Source organism: Carya illinoinensis, chromosome 13, assembly GCF_018687715.1.
Source record: "Carya illinoinensis cultivar Pawnee chromosome 13, C.illinoinensisPawnee_v1, whole genome shotgun sequence".
NCBI classification, from domain to species: Eukaryota; Viridiplantae; Streptophyta; class Magnoliopsida; order Fagales; family Juglandaceae; genus Carya; species Carya illinoinensis.
In genome coordinates this window covers 9,977,978-9,997,854 of record NC_056764.1, presented here as the reverse complement: position 1 = coordinate 9,997,854, position 19,877 = coordinate 9,977,978, and the positions used below count along the sequence as shown (strand labels likewise).

The following is a 19,877-nucleotide window of genomic DNA, read 5'->3' as shown; positions in this document are numbered from 1 at the left end:
GTACTTCAAATGACCAAGTACGATGCTGCAAAGTGCAAATGATGTTTTTTATTTTGGTTGAATCAAAATGTTTATTCTTATGGACTGTTTAATCAAACTTTGAAATAGGCTATTATTCCTATTATTAATTGTTTAGGACTTTCTGAATTATGTATAATAATTAATTATGCAGTCTAACATGCTCAAACATATTTGACCTTTTGCATTGAAAATATTGTCCATAATACTCGTTATACCAGGAAAATTAATTAATTCATTAATTAATTATACGCTTTAAAGTGTTCAAGCTTTTATATATTTCAAGAAAATTGAAAATAGCAATAAAATCTATACAAAAATACTTCAAATTTATATATAAAGTGAGAGTTTTTATGAAATAAGGATAAAATAAATTTAAAAAAAGATAAAACGTATCAAGTTGGCTGAGTCGGAATTAAAGTCGGAAGTCAGAATTTCGGCCCCGATCGGAAATCCGACTACCGACAGTAATCGGAATTTCGAATTCCATTCGGATTTCAGAAGTCGGAATTCCATTTGGAATTCCGAATTCTGAACGGAATCGAACTCTGATTCCTCTCGGAATCGGAATTGGAATCAGAGCTCGATTTCGAAATTCCGATTCCGACGGAGCACAACCCTACAGGTGAGAGAGTAAAATTCATGACAGCTCAATTAGATTGTGAGCAAAGAAAAGTGCAAAAAATAAAGCAATTTCATGTTTTTCATCCACTTAATTTCCTAGTCTAAAAACATTTCATCACCCACATTATTCCCATATATAACTATTCTTTATGTGTGGTTTATTCCACGTTAACAACTTAACACTGTCCTAGAAGCCCAACAAAAAAAAAAAAAAAAAAAAAACACATGATGCTTGGCTATTTTCTATCCTACTCTTCGATTAATTTCTATAATTTTTTTTTTATTATTATTCAAATTTCTGCAACGCAAAAGCATTTGTGATCCATATATACAAGTTGAGGAAACGTGCTTTACTTGCCTTGGCTTTTAATTTGTGGTTGTGATTTCGTTTTGATTTCTAATTCCATTTACCATACGATGGATTTGATGAAAAGAATATTTAAAATTGAGAAATAAATTCAAAGAAATAATTAGGATTTTTTTTTTTTTGTCATGAACATGATGGAAAAAAGTAACAAAAGTAATTAAGTTGAACCCACCTCATATACTCAACGATCGTTGTTTTCTTCTGAAAGCAATATTTTTTCAAATACACTAGTGATTGCTGATAAGGAGTTCTTAGAACTGGCATTGTGCTCTAATGCTAATAATGAGGTGTTAGAGCCAACGTCGGGATGTAATGCTAATAAGGGGGTGTTAAAGCCAATGCCGAGTTGTAATGATAATGAGGAGGTTTTAGAGCCAACAACTGTGATGTTTTTTAAAACTGAAATGGAACTCATTGGATACTATAAGAAATATGGGAAACAGGTTGGGTTTAGAATAATAACCCAATAAAATAAAAGGGATCGGGATGGGAGTGTTAGATATGTAACACTTGACTGTGTGTGGTGTGAAGGTAAGGAATCGTAGTATTAATCTCGCTAAACCACATCCAATAACCAAGACTGATTGTAAGGCAAGAATTCATGCAATCTTGGTTGGTGGGGTATTGCGCATAAATACTATTAAAAATGCACACAACCATGGCTTAAGTTGAGCTCTTGATGATAGTGTCAAGAGGTAGATAGACATTAATGACAAGGTAGGCATAGATATGGCTAAAAGTGTCGGGGCATTAATTGTCGAGGTTGGTGGATTCAATCAACTTCCATTTATTGAGAAAGATACACAAAATTATATTGACAAAGCTCGTCACCTTAGACTTAGCAAATGAGATTCTGCAGCATTGAGGGATTATTTCATGAGAATGCAGTATAAGAATGAGGGTTTTTACTTAATAAAATATACTTAGTAAAATTACTCTTTCAAACAACTTCGTCAATAGACTTGATCCATTGTGTTGATAACAATTTCTGATCTATCTGCCACACCACATTCTCTTGGCTTTTCCAACAAGCATTCACAGAGAAATTTAGGTAATTGGTGCTGAAGATGGTTCAGCAAGGATTCTTTCGACAGTCAAGTTAGATTCTTTTCACTTTATCTAATTTGATTTTTCTTTTTATGAGTAATGTTAAGTAGAATCACAAATCTCGCGTATTCACTTAGACAAAAAAGGTACAATCTCTTATTAAAAATGATTTTTTATGTGAATTGCAGATTGAATTTTGCTATTTATTATCCTCACACACCGCACTTATTTTTAATTTTTTTTGCATCACATATTTAGTAAGAGAAGAAAATAAAAAAATAAAAAATTATTATGGTATATAGTGTGAAAATGATGAGTAGAAATTTTCATTTTGGGATCTTCTTTGGTGCTATGCGTGCTCGTGCTTTGTTGGACTTGAATCAAATGGGCCCTCTTTTCTGATGGGCCACTTCAAATTTGGGCCTATGTTTATGCCCTACACATAGGCTAGTATATCAATTAAAGTTCTCTTCAATTACACAAAACACAGCCATAGAGACGTAAAGTGAGTAATATGATATTTATTTCAGATTTAATATTAGTCTAAAACTCATGTAAACAATAGTGTGAGGTAGAGGTGGTTTGCTTTGATGTTGGCTTGATCTGGATTTTATTTTAGTGGTGGTTTACTTGGATGCAGTTTTATAGACGTGAAGAAAAAAATCCATCCATCCGTTCAATGAAAAGGGGCGGAGGTAGACAAGTGCAAGGAAAGGGCCGGCCCAAACAGGGGGCCTGGGTCGGGAGGACAAAATTACTTGCACCTGATCATTAATATCTTCTTTGTTTTTGAAATAATTAATATCTTCTCTGTTGAAGTGTGTCTATTTTTGACTCTTGAGATGTATTGGTGGCCCAACTGTTGAATAATGAGGCGCAACCTTTTTCTTTGCATTCACATTTGCATGATTAAATGTGGTCAATGCCGTATCGCCGATGTTTAGGATATACACTGCTCCGAATGCATGGCTAAGACAGACTAATCTCGATTCTCGAACTGTCTGAGGGACAAGGAGGAAGCGCGCGGGCATAGATTTATCAATTACGTTCAGTTTGCTTATTAAGATAAAGATGAAAATTTTGAAATTTTTGTAAATAATATTAAGCTAATATGAGTTAAAAATTTTAAGTTGAGTTGAAAATTTCGTATAGGTTCCATATAAACATGTTTAAAAGTAAAAGTTGAGATGAAAATTTTAAATATTTTAAAATTGGAAAGTTATGGATCTCACGACTATTATACCGAAAATATATAATAAAACACATAGGAAAATATCACATGCAATACCATTGGTGTGATAAAGCATTGAGAAAGAGTGCTGCAGGTCATAATTCTCAAACGCTGATCTTTCTCCCGACGGAGACCGAAAAAATTTTCGGTAAGCTCCTCCTCGCCCCCACCAACGAGTTGCTCCGATCCCAAACCGAAGATCAAGGTGCTCTAATCCCCCTCACCAACGACTTGCTCCGATCCCCCTGCCCAACAAGCTGCGTCCGAAACAGCCTAACAAATCCAACTCCTCGCCGCCTGTGAATCAAGTAGAAATCCTCTCCCCCTGACTTCATTCTTGCAGCAACCCATTTGACTACTAATAACAATCAAAATTTCCATTTCATTTTAATTTCGTGCTTGTTCTGTTTCTGTGTCCCTGATAATCTCTTTTTATTATTTCTCCTATCCCTAACCACCTTCATTTTTCTGCATATATCCTCCCCATTGCCACCTTTTTTTGTCGAAATAATGATCTAGGTATGCCCAATGTGAGTAGACTTGGTCTATGGCAACCTTTGTATGAGAGTTTTTGGATTATATATAAATGAGTCATTATTTTTTGCTGTTTTTCATGTTTTGTTGTCGAGAAAAAATGCCCCAAATAGACCAAGGGATTTATACGTATTGCTAGTCAACAATACACTTGGTGTGATTGGTTTTCAGATCCAAGTGGATCTCAAATCTCCTTCGTATCTTGATTTTGGGGTATATATGGTTTTTCAATTTATCACATAACACGTTTATGTGGTCGTAGGAGTAACAGGAGCGTCTCTGGATGGATCACTCCTTTTGTTTTTGTTATCATTTCTCATTTTTGTTCACTTCTTTTCTTCAATGTTAGAAAATAAGATGAGTTCTCGAGCAAATCAAATCAATTAAAGCCCTAGCAATAAAATCTGTGTGAAAAATATTTTGGCCTTCTTCTGTGCTGTTATCATTTCTCATTTTTTGTAAAAGGTCAGCGTATCTATTATCATTTTTGCATTGTATTAAACTGTATTGTCAGAGGTACAGTTAATCACACTCAAAGAACAAAATTAAAGACTTTTAATTCGGTCCTTAGATGAATTTAGGACCTCACTCTTCACCCTTTACCCTTGTAGTTTTGGAAGTTGAGCTGCCGTTTGGCCACCTTCTTTCATGTATTGTTTTATTTACCTCTAGAAAGATATTTCAAAATGGTATTATGAATTGCATCTCCTTCACATGTTGTGAGTAGCATATGGTTTTTTTTCTTGGTTGCATGCCTCTTCTAGACCTGCCTTGCCTACAGTTTTTCCCCTTGCAGTCCTATGTAGAAAAGGGGAGTGAGAATTGGGTTCCCACCTTTAGAAATAATAATCTTATCGCTCTTTAATGTTGAGAATGTAGAGATTTTTTTGATAGATTTATCACATCTATAACAAACCAATTCTAGGATGTTTAATGTTGAGAATGTAGAGATTTTTTTGATAGATTTATCACATCTACAACAAACCAATTCTAGGATGTTTTAGACTATTATGATGACTCTTTGTACTATAGTGTTGGTTGGTGAAGATTGATTAGTCAATTGTGTGAAAAATTATATATGTGAATTCCCTCTTGTTTTATCCAAACCTTATTTATTTTGTCCTCCTTTACGGGTCTTTCTTTTGTTATAAGTAAAATAAAACTATATCACAGAAGTAAACCTATGTTTTTGTTCATTTCCTATTGCCAAGGGGTCCTCAAATAAGTGCATTTAATGGATAACAAAAAGAAAAAAACAACCACTAGGGCAAGGTTATAGTTCCTTTAACATAATGTGCTAGATTGGATATTTTGTTTTATTATCTTTTTCACTTTTGTCCATTTGGTTTTGATAAACATATCCCTGCCATTGGTCTTTCTTTCACCCATTCGATAAAATTCTTTCAGACTAGTTGATTTGTTGATTCTTTTGACTGACCAGGTGGCTGAGATGTGTAATTAAAGAGCTCTAAAGTCATAATTCTGAAACAGAGTCTTCTGTTTAAATCAATTATAAGGTCTTGGAATTTTGCTTATTGTAGTAGCACTCTATGTGAGTGGTTTCGTTGATGAATATGCCCTCCTTGTCTAATTTAGGATTGTCCATTTTTTGTAGACTTGAATGTCATTGTAAACTATATGATTCAAATTTCCAAATCTTGTTTACTTCTGACATATTCAGAAAAATAAATTTTAACTTTGGGCTAATACTTATTTGACATTTTTTATAAGAAAAAATTGGTTTGTAGGTACCTCAGTAACTATATGCCAAGTTTTTGTTATTTTGCTTCCTACATGGTTCCTTGTGTTTGAATTTGTATTTAGTTTTTTAGAACTACAGTCATGCCATTGTCTCAATCATCATCTTTGCTTAATAACTTTGTACTTGAATCACCAACTTGTTGGTGTGATTTGAAAACATACCAAAAGACGTCTCACACAAGAAAAAACCTTGGAAGGAGATTATTTGATTGCCCAAACTATAATATGGTAAAGCAATTTTATATTTATTATTTTAAGCATATGATTTGCTTCTTATGGGTTGCTTTTTATCATGTTAATTGAGAGTTCGTACTGGGTGCAGGGAAATGTGAAGTGTGAATTCTTTGTTTGGGCGGATATACTTCATTTATTATAGAAGAATTTCCGTGCAAGAGTGAATAAGGCACCGAAGACGTGGGATGATATATTACATCACGAGTATAATGTTCGGAAAATGGAAGAAAAAGTGAGACAGAGAGTGAAGAATCCAAAAATTCAAGAGCAAAAATTGTTATATTTGCACTGGGTTTTGACATTTGTAATAGTTTTTGTTTGGTTTGGATAAATGTGTTGTCAAATTTAGGTGTATTGATTAGGTTGTGCATATTAACTGTATACAAATTTCCCCGTGTTAACTTTACCCTTTTTGGTCTTGTAGAACTTTTCCTAGCAAGGGATTTGACTATCAAGAGTAGGATATTATTTAACTATCAAATTTCAGGGCCAGCATAATAGGGATTTAAATGACTGCCTACAAATTATATCGCCAATATTCCTTGTTATGTTGTATTTCTTACATATTATTTTTTTAATGTTATTTATTTTTTTATCTCATATTATTTTTTCTATTTGAGATGTGTAGCTTGAAAAGTTTCTATTTTTATGTTAGTAAAAAATTGTGTGATCTCATAATTTGTATAAACTTTGTTACATCTTCTGTTCGCAATGTGCTCTGTGATCTAAATTTTGTCCATTGAAATGCTTTTTTCTAGGTTCTTATTTTGATGTCTTTGCTTCATCCTCTTTCTTATTCGGCTTAAATGGTTCTATAGCATGTTCCCATTTTTTTATTTCTAGTTTTATGTGAATAATGAAGATGTCTAAAGCACCTGCTAATGAACATTATTGGCTTTTATCGCCCTCTTGATGGTTGCCAATGTACAGAAAAGTACTCGAAGATTTTAAATAAGTTAATAAAAGGTGGAAAAATTTCAAACCTTTGTATGCATTGATGGATTTTCATTTTTCATGTATCTTTGTTTAACAATGTAGCAGCTGGATATCCAAAAAGATGGCCTCGGATCTTAATGCTACACAATTATCGAAGAAAACAGCCATTTTCGGTCTTAAGGTCTAGGAAGTAATTGGGATTGCAGTCGGGTTCTTTATCATAGTTATCCTCTTGGTGCTATCCTTGTGTATAACATCACGAAAGAAATCAAGGAGAACTGGGAACAAGATTCCTCTTAGCCAAATTCTGATTTTTTTTTTTTTTTTAATTATGATTGTTTCTTTCAATTATTGAGCATCCAAGTTATAGAACAGTTTAATTATAGTATGAGACTTTGTTTATTGAGCATATTGAAATTATGCCTCTAGATCTGATTTTGTTACTTGAATCAAGGCTGTCTTTTGGCATTCATGGTCAGACCAAATATTTGTATGCAGACACAGCATACATAAGATTTTTTATATTTTAAATTAGTTGATTTTGTATTTACAAAAACTAATAATTACAACGTTTCCAAAGTTTCAAATAAAAAATAAAAAACAAGTAATTAATTTGGAATATAATTTTTTTTCTTTATTTAATGATTAGGCTACACAACATAAAACCATGTAATAAGTTAGAAAAGAATAAATTAAACTCATTATGAATTAAACTGACATCTGTAAACATATCATTTTTTGTTCCCATCAGTAAAATTTTGATTTTACAAAAATTTGCAGAGGAAATTACAGTTTTAAGTCTCACATATTATTGATACTCATTTCCTGTAGTATTGGAAAGTAAATAACTGAGCTACCCTGCTCTGTAAAATGAATGCTTTTGTAGATAGCTATAGGTTGCTAATTCAAATTCCAGATAACAAAGTTCAAATTACTGTTTTTCCTTCTCTCTAATATTCAAGGAGGTAGCCATTCTTTGTGCTTTAGTACAAGTAAAAGCAAGTTTTGGTCTCAAATATTTGGTTTCAAAGCCAATGCTTTCATAGCTGGCACTAAATTAGCTGGAAATGAGTTCGGGGCCTTTTATTAGATTTTCCAAGGGTTCCCTTATATTTCTTTTTTTTTTGCTAAGGACTATGTTAAGATTTTGCAAGTTCAATGGGTCTTTGGCCAAATTTCTTTGCAAGCTTTGGAGAAGAAGGAAAAAAATGGTATTTCCCAGATAACTAACACAAGAGAGGTGGTGAATTGAGTTGTATTTAAAAAAATAACAATTATAAATCAAATATACAATATAAAATACAAACAAAATACGAAACAATAATAAATATAAAGAGTAAGGGTAAGAGAGAAGCAAACTCAGTATGTTAACTAGGCCTGGGCTCCGACTCCGACGGAGTCGGAGGAGTGCCTTCCGGCCTCCGACTCCGACTAGAGTCGAAAGCAAAATTGAGCTCCGACTCCGACTCCAAGCAGAGGTCGAAGTTTGATTCCGATTGGAGGTCGGAGTTCGGAATGCTGATCGGAACACCGATCGGAGTTTGGGCTGGGACTTCAACTTGAAATCTTCAAATAGTGCGTCGGACATGGCTCCTGTGCAGGGAGAGATTGAGAAAAATAGAGAGAATGGACACTGTACAAAGACGCAGAAACTCAGAAATGAGAGAATTAATCGTGGGTCTGTCATCTGTGGAAAAATTGTTTTCAAAAAGCTTCCAAACTCCAAAGAATGGGCACTACACAAAACAGAGAAATCAATCAAGATGTAGAGCTGAGAAAAATAGAGAGAATGGGCACTACACAAAGACGCAGAAATGAGAGAGAGAATTAATCGTGGGTCTGTTATCTGTGGAACAATTGTTTTCAAAAAGCTTCCAAACTCCAAAAATGGCACTGCACAAAACAGAGAAATGAGAGAGGGTTGGGGAACATTTGTTCAAAAAGCTACCAAAATTCACGTGGGGGAGTCAGGACTACTCATGCATTTTACTTTTTAATATTTTATTAATTTTAGTCTACATTTGTTCATGGACAACCTTTTAGTCTCCAATAGTTTACTTTATTGATTTTATTCTAAAAAATCATTTGTTCACCTGGTCGTTGGGGGGGCTCGAACTCCAGTAATGGAGTTTAATAAAAACGGTGATGACCATTAGGCCAATGAAACATCCTTTAAATATATTGTAATATTAAGTATATCTATCGGAGTTCGGAGTTCTGAATTCGGAGTAACTTTGAACTCCGACTGGACTCCAAACTCTGAAAATATTTTCGAAACTACTTCGATTCCGACTCCGATTTCCGAACACTCCGACTTCTTCAGAGTCGAAATCAGAGCGAAGTTCGGACAGAATCGAAATAATCAGAGATTTGCACAGCCCTAATGTTAACGAGGTTCGGCTCCACTGCTTACGTTCTTGTCTCAAGCTACCCCTTGAAGATCTCCAAATTCACTATTCAACTTCTTTCATATGGAGATAGAAACTATTACACCTTTGAACAACACCGCTACAAATGATCCATGTAGAACACCCTCTACACTTGCAATCACTTTACACGTAGTGATTCAACTATTCCCTGTGTAGAACATTTTCTACACGTACAAGGGTTATACACACATTTTTACTGATACAAGAGCTGATAGTGGATAGATTATCAGAAAACACTCCTCAATGAGTGAAATAAGAACAATACAATGCAAAATATATCTCTTTCAAAATGAATAATGATTAAGACTCAATGTTTAGAGAAGTGAGAATGAAAGTTTTGAATGAATATTGTATGCTTTTGGTGCTATAAATGTGAAGCTCTCAAATGATCTCATTATATGCATATGAGACTTCATATTCAAATTTAAAAGATTCACACGTCAAAGACAACATTATTCACTTTTAAAAAAAAAATCAAATAAAAGGTTCTTCTTTTTTCAATTTTCAAAGACAACATAATTCATTTTTCAAAAACTTCAAACCTAATCTTTTACTTTTGGCATATGACAAAATGAGCACATTTTACTTTTCAAAAAATTCAAATTTAATCTTTTTACTTTTTTCATATGACAAAAGGAGCATATTTTACTTTTCAAATTTTTCAAACAAAAACATCTACTTTTTGCATAAGTTAAAAAAAGTATCAATCACTTTTGAAAATATTCAAATAAAATATGCATATGTGAAATATGACAATCAATCATCTTTAATATTTTAAAGTTCAAACCTTTAATCATGTTATGCACATGTGAAAAATGACAATCAATCATCTTTCAAAATTTTCAAATTTAATTTTTAAAATATTCATGCACATGTAAAAACTGTATTTTAATGATTTATGATAAAATATTAATTTTGAGTCTTAATCCTAATTTTGAATTTTTAAGAGATTTACAACATTGTTCTATGACTTTAATGTGAACTTATTCCCTTCTTGCTCATGCTTATTTCCTTGATGTACTTGACTCTATTGTGTAGACAACTTAAACTTGAGACTCCTTTATTATTTAAATTAATTTTTTATTATCAAAATTTATGTGTAGATATATAATTATACAAAACTTGAAACCTTATATTCAACAGATGAAATATGAAAAAGTAGCTCTGAACTGCAAAGCTGGTTGTATAGTTCCCAAAAATATTGATAAGAAGGTTTTGGCAAGGGTTGAACTCCAATGTCTTTTTTTGGAAGAGTTGGGCTCTGGGGATTTGGAAACAAAGCAGAGTGTTCATTTGAATTGGGAAAAAGTGGTTGGATGACTAATAGAAAGTTCAATTGGAAGAAGATGAGATTGTGGTGGATTCCTGATGATATAGTGGTAGTATCAGAACTCATCACTCATGTTACCTACATTTACCTGGCAATTTCCTATTAGGTTTGTAGATAATTGCTTACACTCCAGCCATGCACTCTTCATTTCCTATGTTAGCCTGAACTATGAACGCTGATATAGTGGTGGTGGAGAGGGTTTTTAAGTTACCAAGTTTGGACAAAGTTCATAGAGAACTACAGATACTGTGAATTTGAAACTGGGATTATAGCCAATTATCTGGAGGCGGTTCGTGGCATTTGTGAAGAAGATGAAGGAAGGAAAGGATGCCCACAGGTGCCAAGAGCAGGTGGAGCGAGAAGCTGAGCATTTTGTGCATGTTACCCAACCTTTGGTGTAGGAAGCATCTGTTGCTCATATGCACTAAGAATTTTAGGTCATGCCTGCTTTTGAACTTGAGACACTAGGGGGGTTAGAACAAATTCATATAGTGGCAAAAGATGGACTCTTCCCTGTTCGTGTTCTATAGCTCTTTTCTTTAATTTTATCATGTATGAAAATGTCTAATGGTGTCTTATAAGATGGACAATTATAGGCTCTGGAAGTGTATAATGTCGTCTTATTAGATGGAAATTATAGGGTTGGTTGTTCAATACCCAAAACGCATTGTCTTCTCTCTCAACTGGATAATACGTAATTATATATACTTCTTCATCTCGTTACACTCTCGTTGACGTTAATGTCAAATAATCTTGTTCTCAAGCACAATCGTGCGTATTGGTGCCAAAATGTGGCATTTAATGATCACTTACATTTGTGTGGGCTCGGCAATTTTGGGGCAACTTTCTAGCAATAATTGGCTATAAGTCCAAACTTGCTTACCACCACGAACCGCCTCCAGAGGTTCAGAACTATATATAATTGGCTATAATTCCAGTTTCAAATTCACAGCATTAATTTATACATCAATTACACAGTAGATATATCTAGCAATACCATTTTCTAACCATATCAAACACACACATATATTGCCTTGGGCCTAACCATATCACACACACACACACACTTTCAACCTAGATATTGTTACACAAATGAGTTCAGCAATATCAATAACAAGAATAAAGTTATCAATATAATTGTGAGAGAGACAGAGAGAGAGAGAGAGAGAGAAGAAACAATAGGAAATTCAAGATAGGCATGTCGATATTGTGTGAAAAATCTTCTTGTAAATTAAATCAATTATTAAGCCAATCAAATTTCACCAAAAATTCAAAATTCCCTCAAGTAATAGGGGCCAAAAAGGTTACCTGGTAGGACCTTGTCCTAAGATCTGTGGTGGTCCAAAACTAACGGCGGTGACGGAAATGAGATTTGTGCACACCAGTGTCTTTGTTGATAGAGTTCATGGCAATTTTTCCCCTCAGCTTGGGGTGATGGCTTTTGTACACCATTTTGGATTTTACAACAAATAAAATCCACTTTGTATCATACAGAGAAATCATGTGTGGCTACTGTGTGCATAGAGGTCAGATCACTCACCCTAAAAATTGACTGAAACAGCCTTTACGGAGAGATTCCACTCTAGCTGGAGGAGAAGGTGTCTGTGACTCTACTTTTCTGCAAGTTTATTCGCAAGGCCTCACGATTTCCGACCAATCAAGATGAGTGATTCACCAATTTTGGGCAGAAAAAGCAAATATTCGCACGGCCTCACAATTTCACATTTAATCAAGGTGAGCTTCCAATCGATTTTGGGCATGTTTTATAAAAACCAAATGACATGAAAATTACACAGGAAAACCGTGGGTTTCGGTAAGCTCACCTTCAACTAGTCGATGGACTCATTTTTTCATCACCTTCAACCTCCATCCCATGCGTATAATTTGGAAACTGCCAAGGGCTGCGTCGTGACCAAGAAATGTTGAGGAAATCATTCTCACTAGGGGATTTCTTCATTTTTTGCTGAGAAATTTCGTATGACTCGGGGATAAAACCATGGGTTGCTGAGGTTTTTGGTGTGACTCTGGGAATAAACACGACGACTAGCAGAGGAACACAAAAGGACTGTGTAATTTTGGACTTATCGGTGTTCCTGTCAGACGCAAATCCATCAAGCTACAGTTTCAAGACATAAAATTTTAGCTTGAGTTGTATGACCTTTGACTGTTTGGTAATAGGATTTTAGTTGAGATGGAAAATTGGGATAAGAATTTCGTATATTATACGGTGTCGGCTTGAGTTTGATTCCGTTCGAATATATGAAGAAAAAATGTTTCATGTTATTATCATATTTTAAAAAAAATATATATTATATAAAATATAATAAATAATTTAATTTTTTAAAATTTTAAAATAATAATAATATTAAAAAATAATATTTTAATAATATTTTATTTAATTTTTAATGTTTATTTCAACTCATTTCGTCTTAACTTACTATTCAAATAACAAGTATATCACTTTTACACAATAATGATTCCTCTCATAACCTCTCATGCTATACTAGTAAACTAGGCAGACGGTTTAGTTTGCTAGTTAGATGCAATGAAATGGTTTTAGCAAACTAATTAATTAACATTGTTTAAGATTTTCAATAAGGGCTTTAAGGTAAATCCCATTCAAAATTTTTTATTTTTATAGAAAATTCCCATTCAAACTAATACTATTTAGAAAGTATCATTCTATTTTATTTTTAAGCTAGTGTATAAAATACATTATTTATATCATTTAAATTGTAATATTTTATTTCTAATAATCAAATTTTAAAATTTATATTTTAAATCAAATTATATCATATAATTATTTTATTAAATATATTTTATACAAAGACTTGACTATAAGATTTTTCTTTTAAAAGTAGGAGCACAACTGCAATATGTATGATGCTAAATTTTAAAATAAAATTACAAAATTTAAGAAAAATATGGAGAGAAAAAAAAAGAACACAAGATTAAAAGGTGATTGGTAAAAGTGTGTGTGCACTCACATATAAAGGTAAAAAAACTGTTGAACCAGTAAACTAGTGATTCGGTACTAGATTCAGTTCGATTCAGCATCGGTTCTATTTTTCTCAAAACATGTCGAAATCAATCCGTTCTAATTTTTCTTTTTTTAACACTGGATTGGACTGTTTATATATATATATATATGTTTTAATTTTATATATTGTATAATATATTGTATATGATTTTTTCTATTATATATGATTATATATAAAATTATAATTTTATATATAATTATATAAAAAATAATTATGTATTATATGATAAATTATTAATTAATATAGTATTAAATTTTAAAATCCTATATAAATAACTATATTATCACCATAATCTATGGTATTAGTAGTATCCTAATACTATATCAATACAGTCTATAATATAATTATAATATATTATTATATCTTATAATATATATATACACTATATTATATACACTATATAATATATTGAAAAAAATGGACCGAATTACAATGAAATTGGTAAAATAGAAGTACTGGTTTATGGCTGTAACTAATGCGGTATCGGTTCTTCAAATATGAAAAATCGATATATATCAATTCAGTTCTAAAATATGTTCAAAACCGGATCGAACCGGATCTATCACACCCTTACTTATATTGTAAGAATGTATCCCACTATCGAATGTCATTGTCAACCTACAAATTGTGACGAGGGTGGCATTGCATGCCTATGATAATTCTGATGCCTAAGTCATTAATAAATAATAAATAATAATTTAAGAATGTAATTAGATAATCGAGATTTATCTGATATTCATATATATATATAGGCATAGATATCTATTGGATCAATATCATAAACAGATTAAGTTTACACTATACTTAATCGTGAGTCTTATTCTTAAATTACTGAGTTATCTAATTATTATATTGTAAATATCTATTAAGAAGGATTTATCTCTCCTAATAACTAGGTGGCCAAGTGACTTCTTCGGATGACTGTCTGTTAAGGGTATTGTGCCGTCACGAGCCTTTGGGCTTCGATTTGTGACCATGTCTATACTGAACCCTCCACACACACATATTATATATATATATATATATATATATATTTGAAATTATCTCGATATTTAATTGATAGAATGATGCTAGTGCTGGAAGGTTCGTAGAAGATGGTGATGGTGGGGACAGCCACGTATTAGAAAATTCTAGAGGTTTTTAAATTTCTGCTGGGAAAGGGAAAGATTCGTGTTACATGGGATGAATTTGGTCCGATATAAAGCAGATCGTGTCGACAAAACAATCTTTCAAGTAATTAATGTTAATTGTTGGAGGCCTCAGTTGATTGGTAGAGCTGGTTGTAGTGCTAGCCGCCACCAAATGTGCCAAAAGCTCAATCACCTAGGGGCCTGTCTGTTTTTTGATCTGTTGTTTACTGGTAATGTCGACATAATTTTTACTTTTCAAGTGTAGCATCTGGATCATATATGCAAACCAGCGACTTTCCCTGCTTGGTAGGGCCTTGTAGACTTGTCCTATTTTCTTTGTTTCTCTTTTTTCATTCAAATTCTCCAATATTTAAAGTCAAGCAGATTGTAGACATTTCAGTGCATGTTAACGTCTAAAAAAGAAACAGAAGTGTAGTGATAGAAAGGTTACGTCTGCATGTTGGTGTTTAGTGTCTTTATTCCGTTCACATTACATAATTTAATTTTTTAAGAAGATTTTATAATTAAATTTATTAAAAATCATGTTTTATCGTATTTTAATTTAGTTAAATAATCTTAAATCTTGTTTAGTAATGTGACGGATACACCCACTACACTAACTTATGAGTAAAATAATTATTGTTGTGATTAATTTTATTTGCTCTCACATAAGGTGAAGTATGAGTAAAATATTAAAAATATATATAAATATATATATATATATATATATATTCATGGCCTACCTCCTCTTTGCCTGCGACAGTTAAAATTGGGCTTATCTTGTCATTGTCATTTTTTTAAAAGATTATCAAAATTTTATGTATGGTAGTTTTTATATATTCTTTTCTATATTTATTGATGTGATTAATTAAATAATAAAAAAATTAATATAACACATCATATTAATAAAATATATAAAAAAAAACATAAAAATAATTATACATAATATCAGTCAAAATCATAATAAACTCAATGGAGACAATGTCTACTTTCGGCTTAGCTTGTCCCCACCTCGAGCACAAAGCCTTTATGGCTATGTTGGTGGCTCGACCACACCATCTCCTGCGATGATATCAAGTTCTTCCTTTCAAACAATTCACTATCCTTTTGCAAAATGTTTAAGTTGGTATGGAGAAATAAATCTAATTATTTAAATTATATCTTTATGGTATGTTTAAATTTGAGATAATATTAAATGATTTATAAATAATAAAAAAATAATAAGAAAAAGGTATTAAATAGTAATAAATTTCAGTACAATAGTCTCGTATCACTTCATTAATCAAACATACTCTAAATGCTTGCCACTCAACCATAACGAGAAACCACTTGCAGTCCGTGAAGGGAAACTTGACCGGTAAGTAAACTGGATTCAGTGGAGGATCTTGGTTGAAGTCAAAGCTGATATTAATTTGGATATTATTTATTAGTCTAATCCGACAACACAAGCATATTTTCCGCTTGCACTACTCCATAGCATCATCGTTTTAAATCTAGAAAGAATAAAATAACTTGACTGAAAAATGATGAATGGAGACCGGTTTTGTGGCAAAGGAAAGCCAACCCATAAACTATAAAGCGTTGAATCAAAGGTTCCCTGTAACTTTACAATCTTCTTATTTTTGTACATTTTTTTAGGATTGAATTAATGCACCGTGATAGGGCAGGGGGGCATTTACTTTTTCTGGGCCCAGAATGGACAACTCCAACATCATCTTCATAACACAAAACAAATCCTGCGTTCACATTATCCACAAACTTGGTCAAATGTCTTGCGGATCAAGATACACTATTTCTCTGCCAAGTGTACAACACGACGACTTGTTCCACTTGGCTCTAACATACTTACCATGATTTTCGGTCACCGATGAAAAGTGCTGGCGGCTTACTTTGTCTGGAATCCAGTGTCTTTCCTAGAAGGTTCAAATCCAATAGAAAGATTTATTCTTTTATCTTCGTTTAATAGGAGCCCATCATCCCCCAGTAACTTTATACCTTCAGATATTCTTGATTCCATTACCTCGATTCCTCTTAGGCACTCTCTTTTCGTCTCCGACCAAAAGAAGAATCATACTTCAGACCGCCGGAATATCTCATTTCTTTAGGTACTTGGCTTTCCTGCCAGTGACGGCTAGTAGTTTAGATTAATCTTTCATTGTTTATGGATGCCATTCTTGAAGGATTCCCTGGATCCATGAATGGATTCATATTCAACCGTGGCTCGGTTCCACTCCGTTTAAATGAAAATCTTGCAAATGGATTTAAAGTCAGCCATGGATTTGTTGATCCACCTTTCCTTTCAACCGATCCTCGACACCATCCAAGTGATTCAGGTCCATCTTCGGGCACGAGCTCGGAGGGAGATTCACCGGACAGTGGTGATTTCTCCAATGTTTTTTTCAAGTACTTGAACGAGATGCTCATGGAAGAAGACCTGGAGACTAAACCCTGCATGTTGCAGAACTGTCTGGCCCTCCAGGCCGCTGAGAAATCATTCTATGAAGTGCTTGTTCAGGAGTCTCCTCCATCCTCTAATCAAAGTCCCCCTGGTTTCGAACAGCGCCCAGATGATAGTTTTGCTGGGGGAAGCAGTGTTGATATCAGTAACAGCCATGCTGCTGACAACTCGGTGGAGTCCAAATGCGTTTGTGATCTGGGGGAATCCGAATCCTCTTATGTACAAAGTCACCGGCCGGTTTCATTCGGAGAGATAGAGCCAATTCGGACGGCTAAGGGTGGGAGAACAATCAATTCCCTTCCAAATGGAAATCGTGAAACCTCAGATTTGGAGAGCACACGATCAGCACCTGCAGAGCAAACCAGAGATGTGGCGGCCATGGCAGAGAAGAATCGGACGAACACCTCACCAAATGGATCCAGGGAAAAGAAAAACCATCATCGGGAGGACAGTCAGGACTATCTAGAAGAAGGGAGAAGCAGCAAGCATTCAGCGGTTTATGCTGGAGACTCTGAATCACTCGAGATGTATGACGAGGTATTGCTTTGTCGTGGTGTAGGTAATGAGTCTTCATCATGTGGTCTTCCTGAATCTACAGGAAATGGAGGAAGCAGAAGATTTCAGCATGGTGGAAATAGGAGTAGTGGAGAGAATAATAGCAAAACAACCCGCTTGAAGAAGCAAGGCAACAAGGGGGAAGTAGTAGATTTATGGACCCTGCTAACACAGTGTGCACATACTGTGGCGAGCGGTGACCAAAGAACTGCAAACGAACTGCTCAAGCAAATCAGGCAACACTCTTCTCCCTTTGGAGACGGAACACAGAGACTATCCCATTACTTCGCAAACGCCCTCGAGGTGCGGTTGGCGGGTACCAGGACACCTGTTTACACACCCCTAGTGAGCAATGGGACATCGGCAGCTGATATCTTGAAAGCTTACCGGGTATATGTCACAGCATGCCCTTTCAAAAGGATGTCAAATTTCTTTGCTAATCGAACAATTAGGAAACTGGTGCTATCCCAGAAAGCAACAAGAGTGCATATCATTGATTTCGGCATTCTCTATGGTTTCCAATGGCCCTGTCTCATCCAACGTCTCTCTGAAAGACCTGGTGGCCCTCCCAAGCTTCGTATAACTGGGATTGAGCTTCCCCAACCGGGTTTTCGGCCTGCGGAAAGGGTTGAAGAGACAGGGCGTCGCTTGGAAAACTATTGCAAGAGATTCAATGTCCCTTTTGAATACAGTGTCATTGCACAAAAATGGGAAACCATTCAACATGAGGATCTCAAGATTGACAGGGATGAATTAGTGATTGTTAACTGTTTGTACCGGTTGAGGAACCTGCCGGATGAAACATTGGCAATAAACAGTCCTCGGGACACTGTGCTAAAGCTGATCAAGAGAATAAACCCAGATTTGTTCGTCCATGGGGTTGTTAATGGAACGTACAATGCACCCTTCTTCGCCACACGGTTCCGGGAGGCGCTCTTCCACTTCTCTGCATTTTTTGATATGTTTGATGCGAACGTTGCCCGTGAAGATGAGCAGAGGTTCATGTTTGAGAAAGAGATATTTGGAAGGGATGCCATGAATGTCATAGCGTGTGAAGGTTTGGAAAGGGTTGAAAGGCCAGAGCCATACAAGCAGTGGCAGGTCCGGAATCTGAGGGCCGGCTTGAGGCAGCTTCCCTTGGACCAGGACGTCTTGCAGAGAGTGAAGCGGGCAGTGAAATCGGAGTATCATAAGGATTTTGTGGTGGACGTGGATGGCCACTGGATGCTGCAGGGGTGGAAAGGGCGGATTATCTATGCTCTTTCTTGTTGGAGACCTGCTTAGAAGTTCAGAATAGTAATGTTGAGCCAAGGTTTTGATTGACTAGTGGCACAGTCACTTCAGATTAGATTTGGATGTAAAACAGTAAAAGCACTGGTGTTTGATAATTTGATTAGCTCCCTGAGGAGCTAAGATATGACTAGGGAGTTTTATTGCGTAGCAATTAGAGTCACCTTTTTTGCTTTTTTGTAGAGTTCGAGTTTGATCGCGGTATTGTTCATTGTTCATTGTTCATAAACCAACCTTTCTTTAATTTCTCATGTTTGAATATAGGAGAAATTTGGATTTTAAACGTTGAATATAGAAAAGATTTACTCGTAAACATGTTTTATTAGCATAAAGAACACAGCATTGATAAGTATAGTTGCTGCTCATCTCACGACAAACCAGGTTGCCATCCATACGAGTCAAGTAGCAGCCAAGTTCATTTGATCAAAAATCCCAGGAAAACTAGAAATTGCCCCCAAAGCCACCTTGAAAAGCCACCCACTAGAGTGTCATAATCCGAAACCAAATCAAAATTATATACTAACGCCTTCGGTCGGGCGGGCGGGGTGGGGCAGGGTGGCAAGAGGGTGATCAGATTTCAGCACTAAAGAGGAAATTAGAAAATAGAGAAGGCAAACAGGTAAAATTTATCGCTATCTAAATATTTAACTGTAGCCATTAGCGAAAGACTAGAATCATTAAATGAAGAAAGATGATTGATGCAGGTGTTTTGGTGTAGGAATTGCGCATGAAAGGAAATCTTAAAAATGAGGCAGTGGGAGGTGTGCGCAATTCCTGCGCCAACTTCCTTATCTGTAGCATTTCTGTTAAATGAAATTATTCCCTAAACATTACACATAAGATCCCAGAAAGGCCTGACAAGAGCCTACGATTCTTCATTCCGGGTATGCTC

General features: G+C 34.6%; 1 protein-coding gene across 1 annotated transcript; it reads left to right on the top strand.

Annotated features, from left to right (window-relative positions):
- Nucleotides 1-16,558: 16,558 nt before the first annotated feature.
- LOC122292355 (scarecrow-like protein 14) lies at nucleotides 16,559-19,268 on the top strand. Its single transcript, XM_043100664.1, has one exon. It carries the CDS (start codon nucleotides 16,844-16,846, stop codon nucleotides 18,977-18,979), a length of 2,136 nt encoding a protein of 711 aa, XP_042956598.1. The 5' UTR covers nucleotides 16,559-16,843; the 3' UTR covers nucleotides 18,980-19,268.
- The last annotated feature ends 609 nt before the right edge of the window (nucleotides 19,269-19,877 follow it).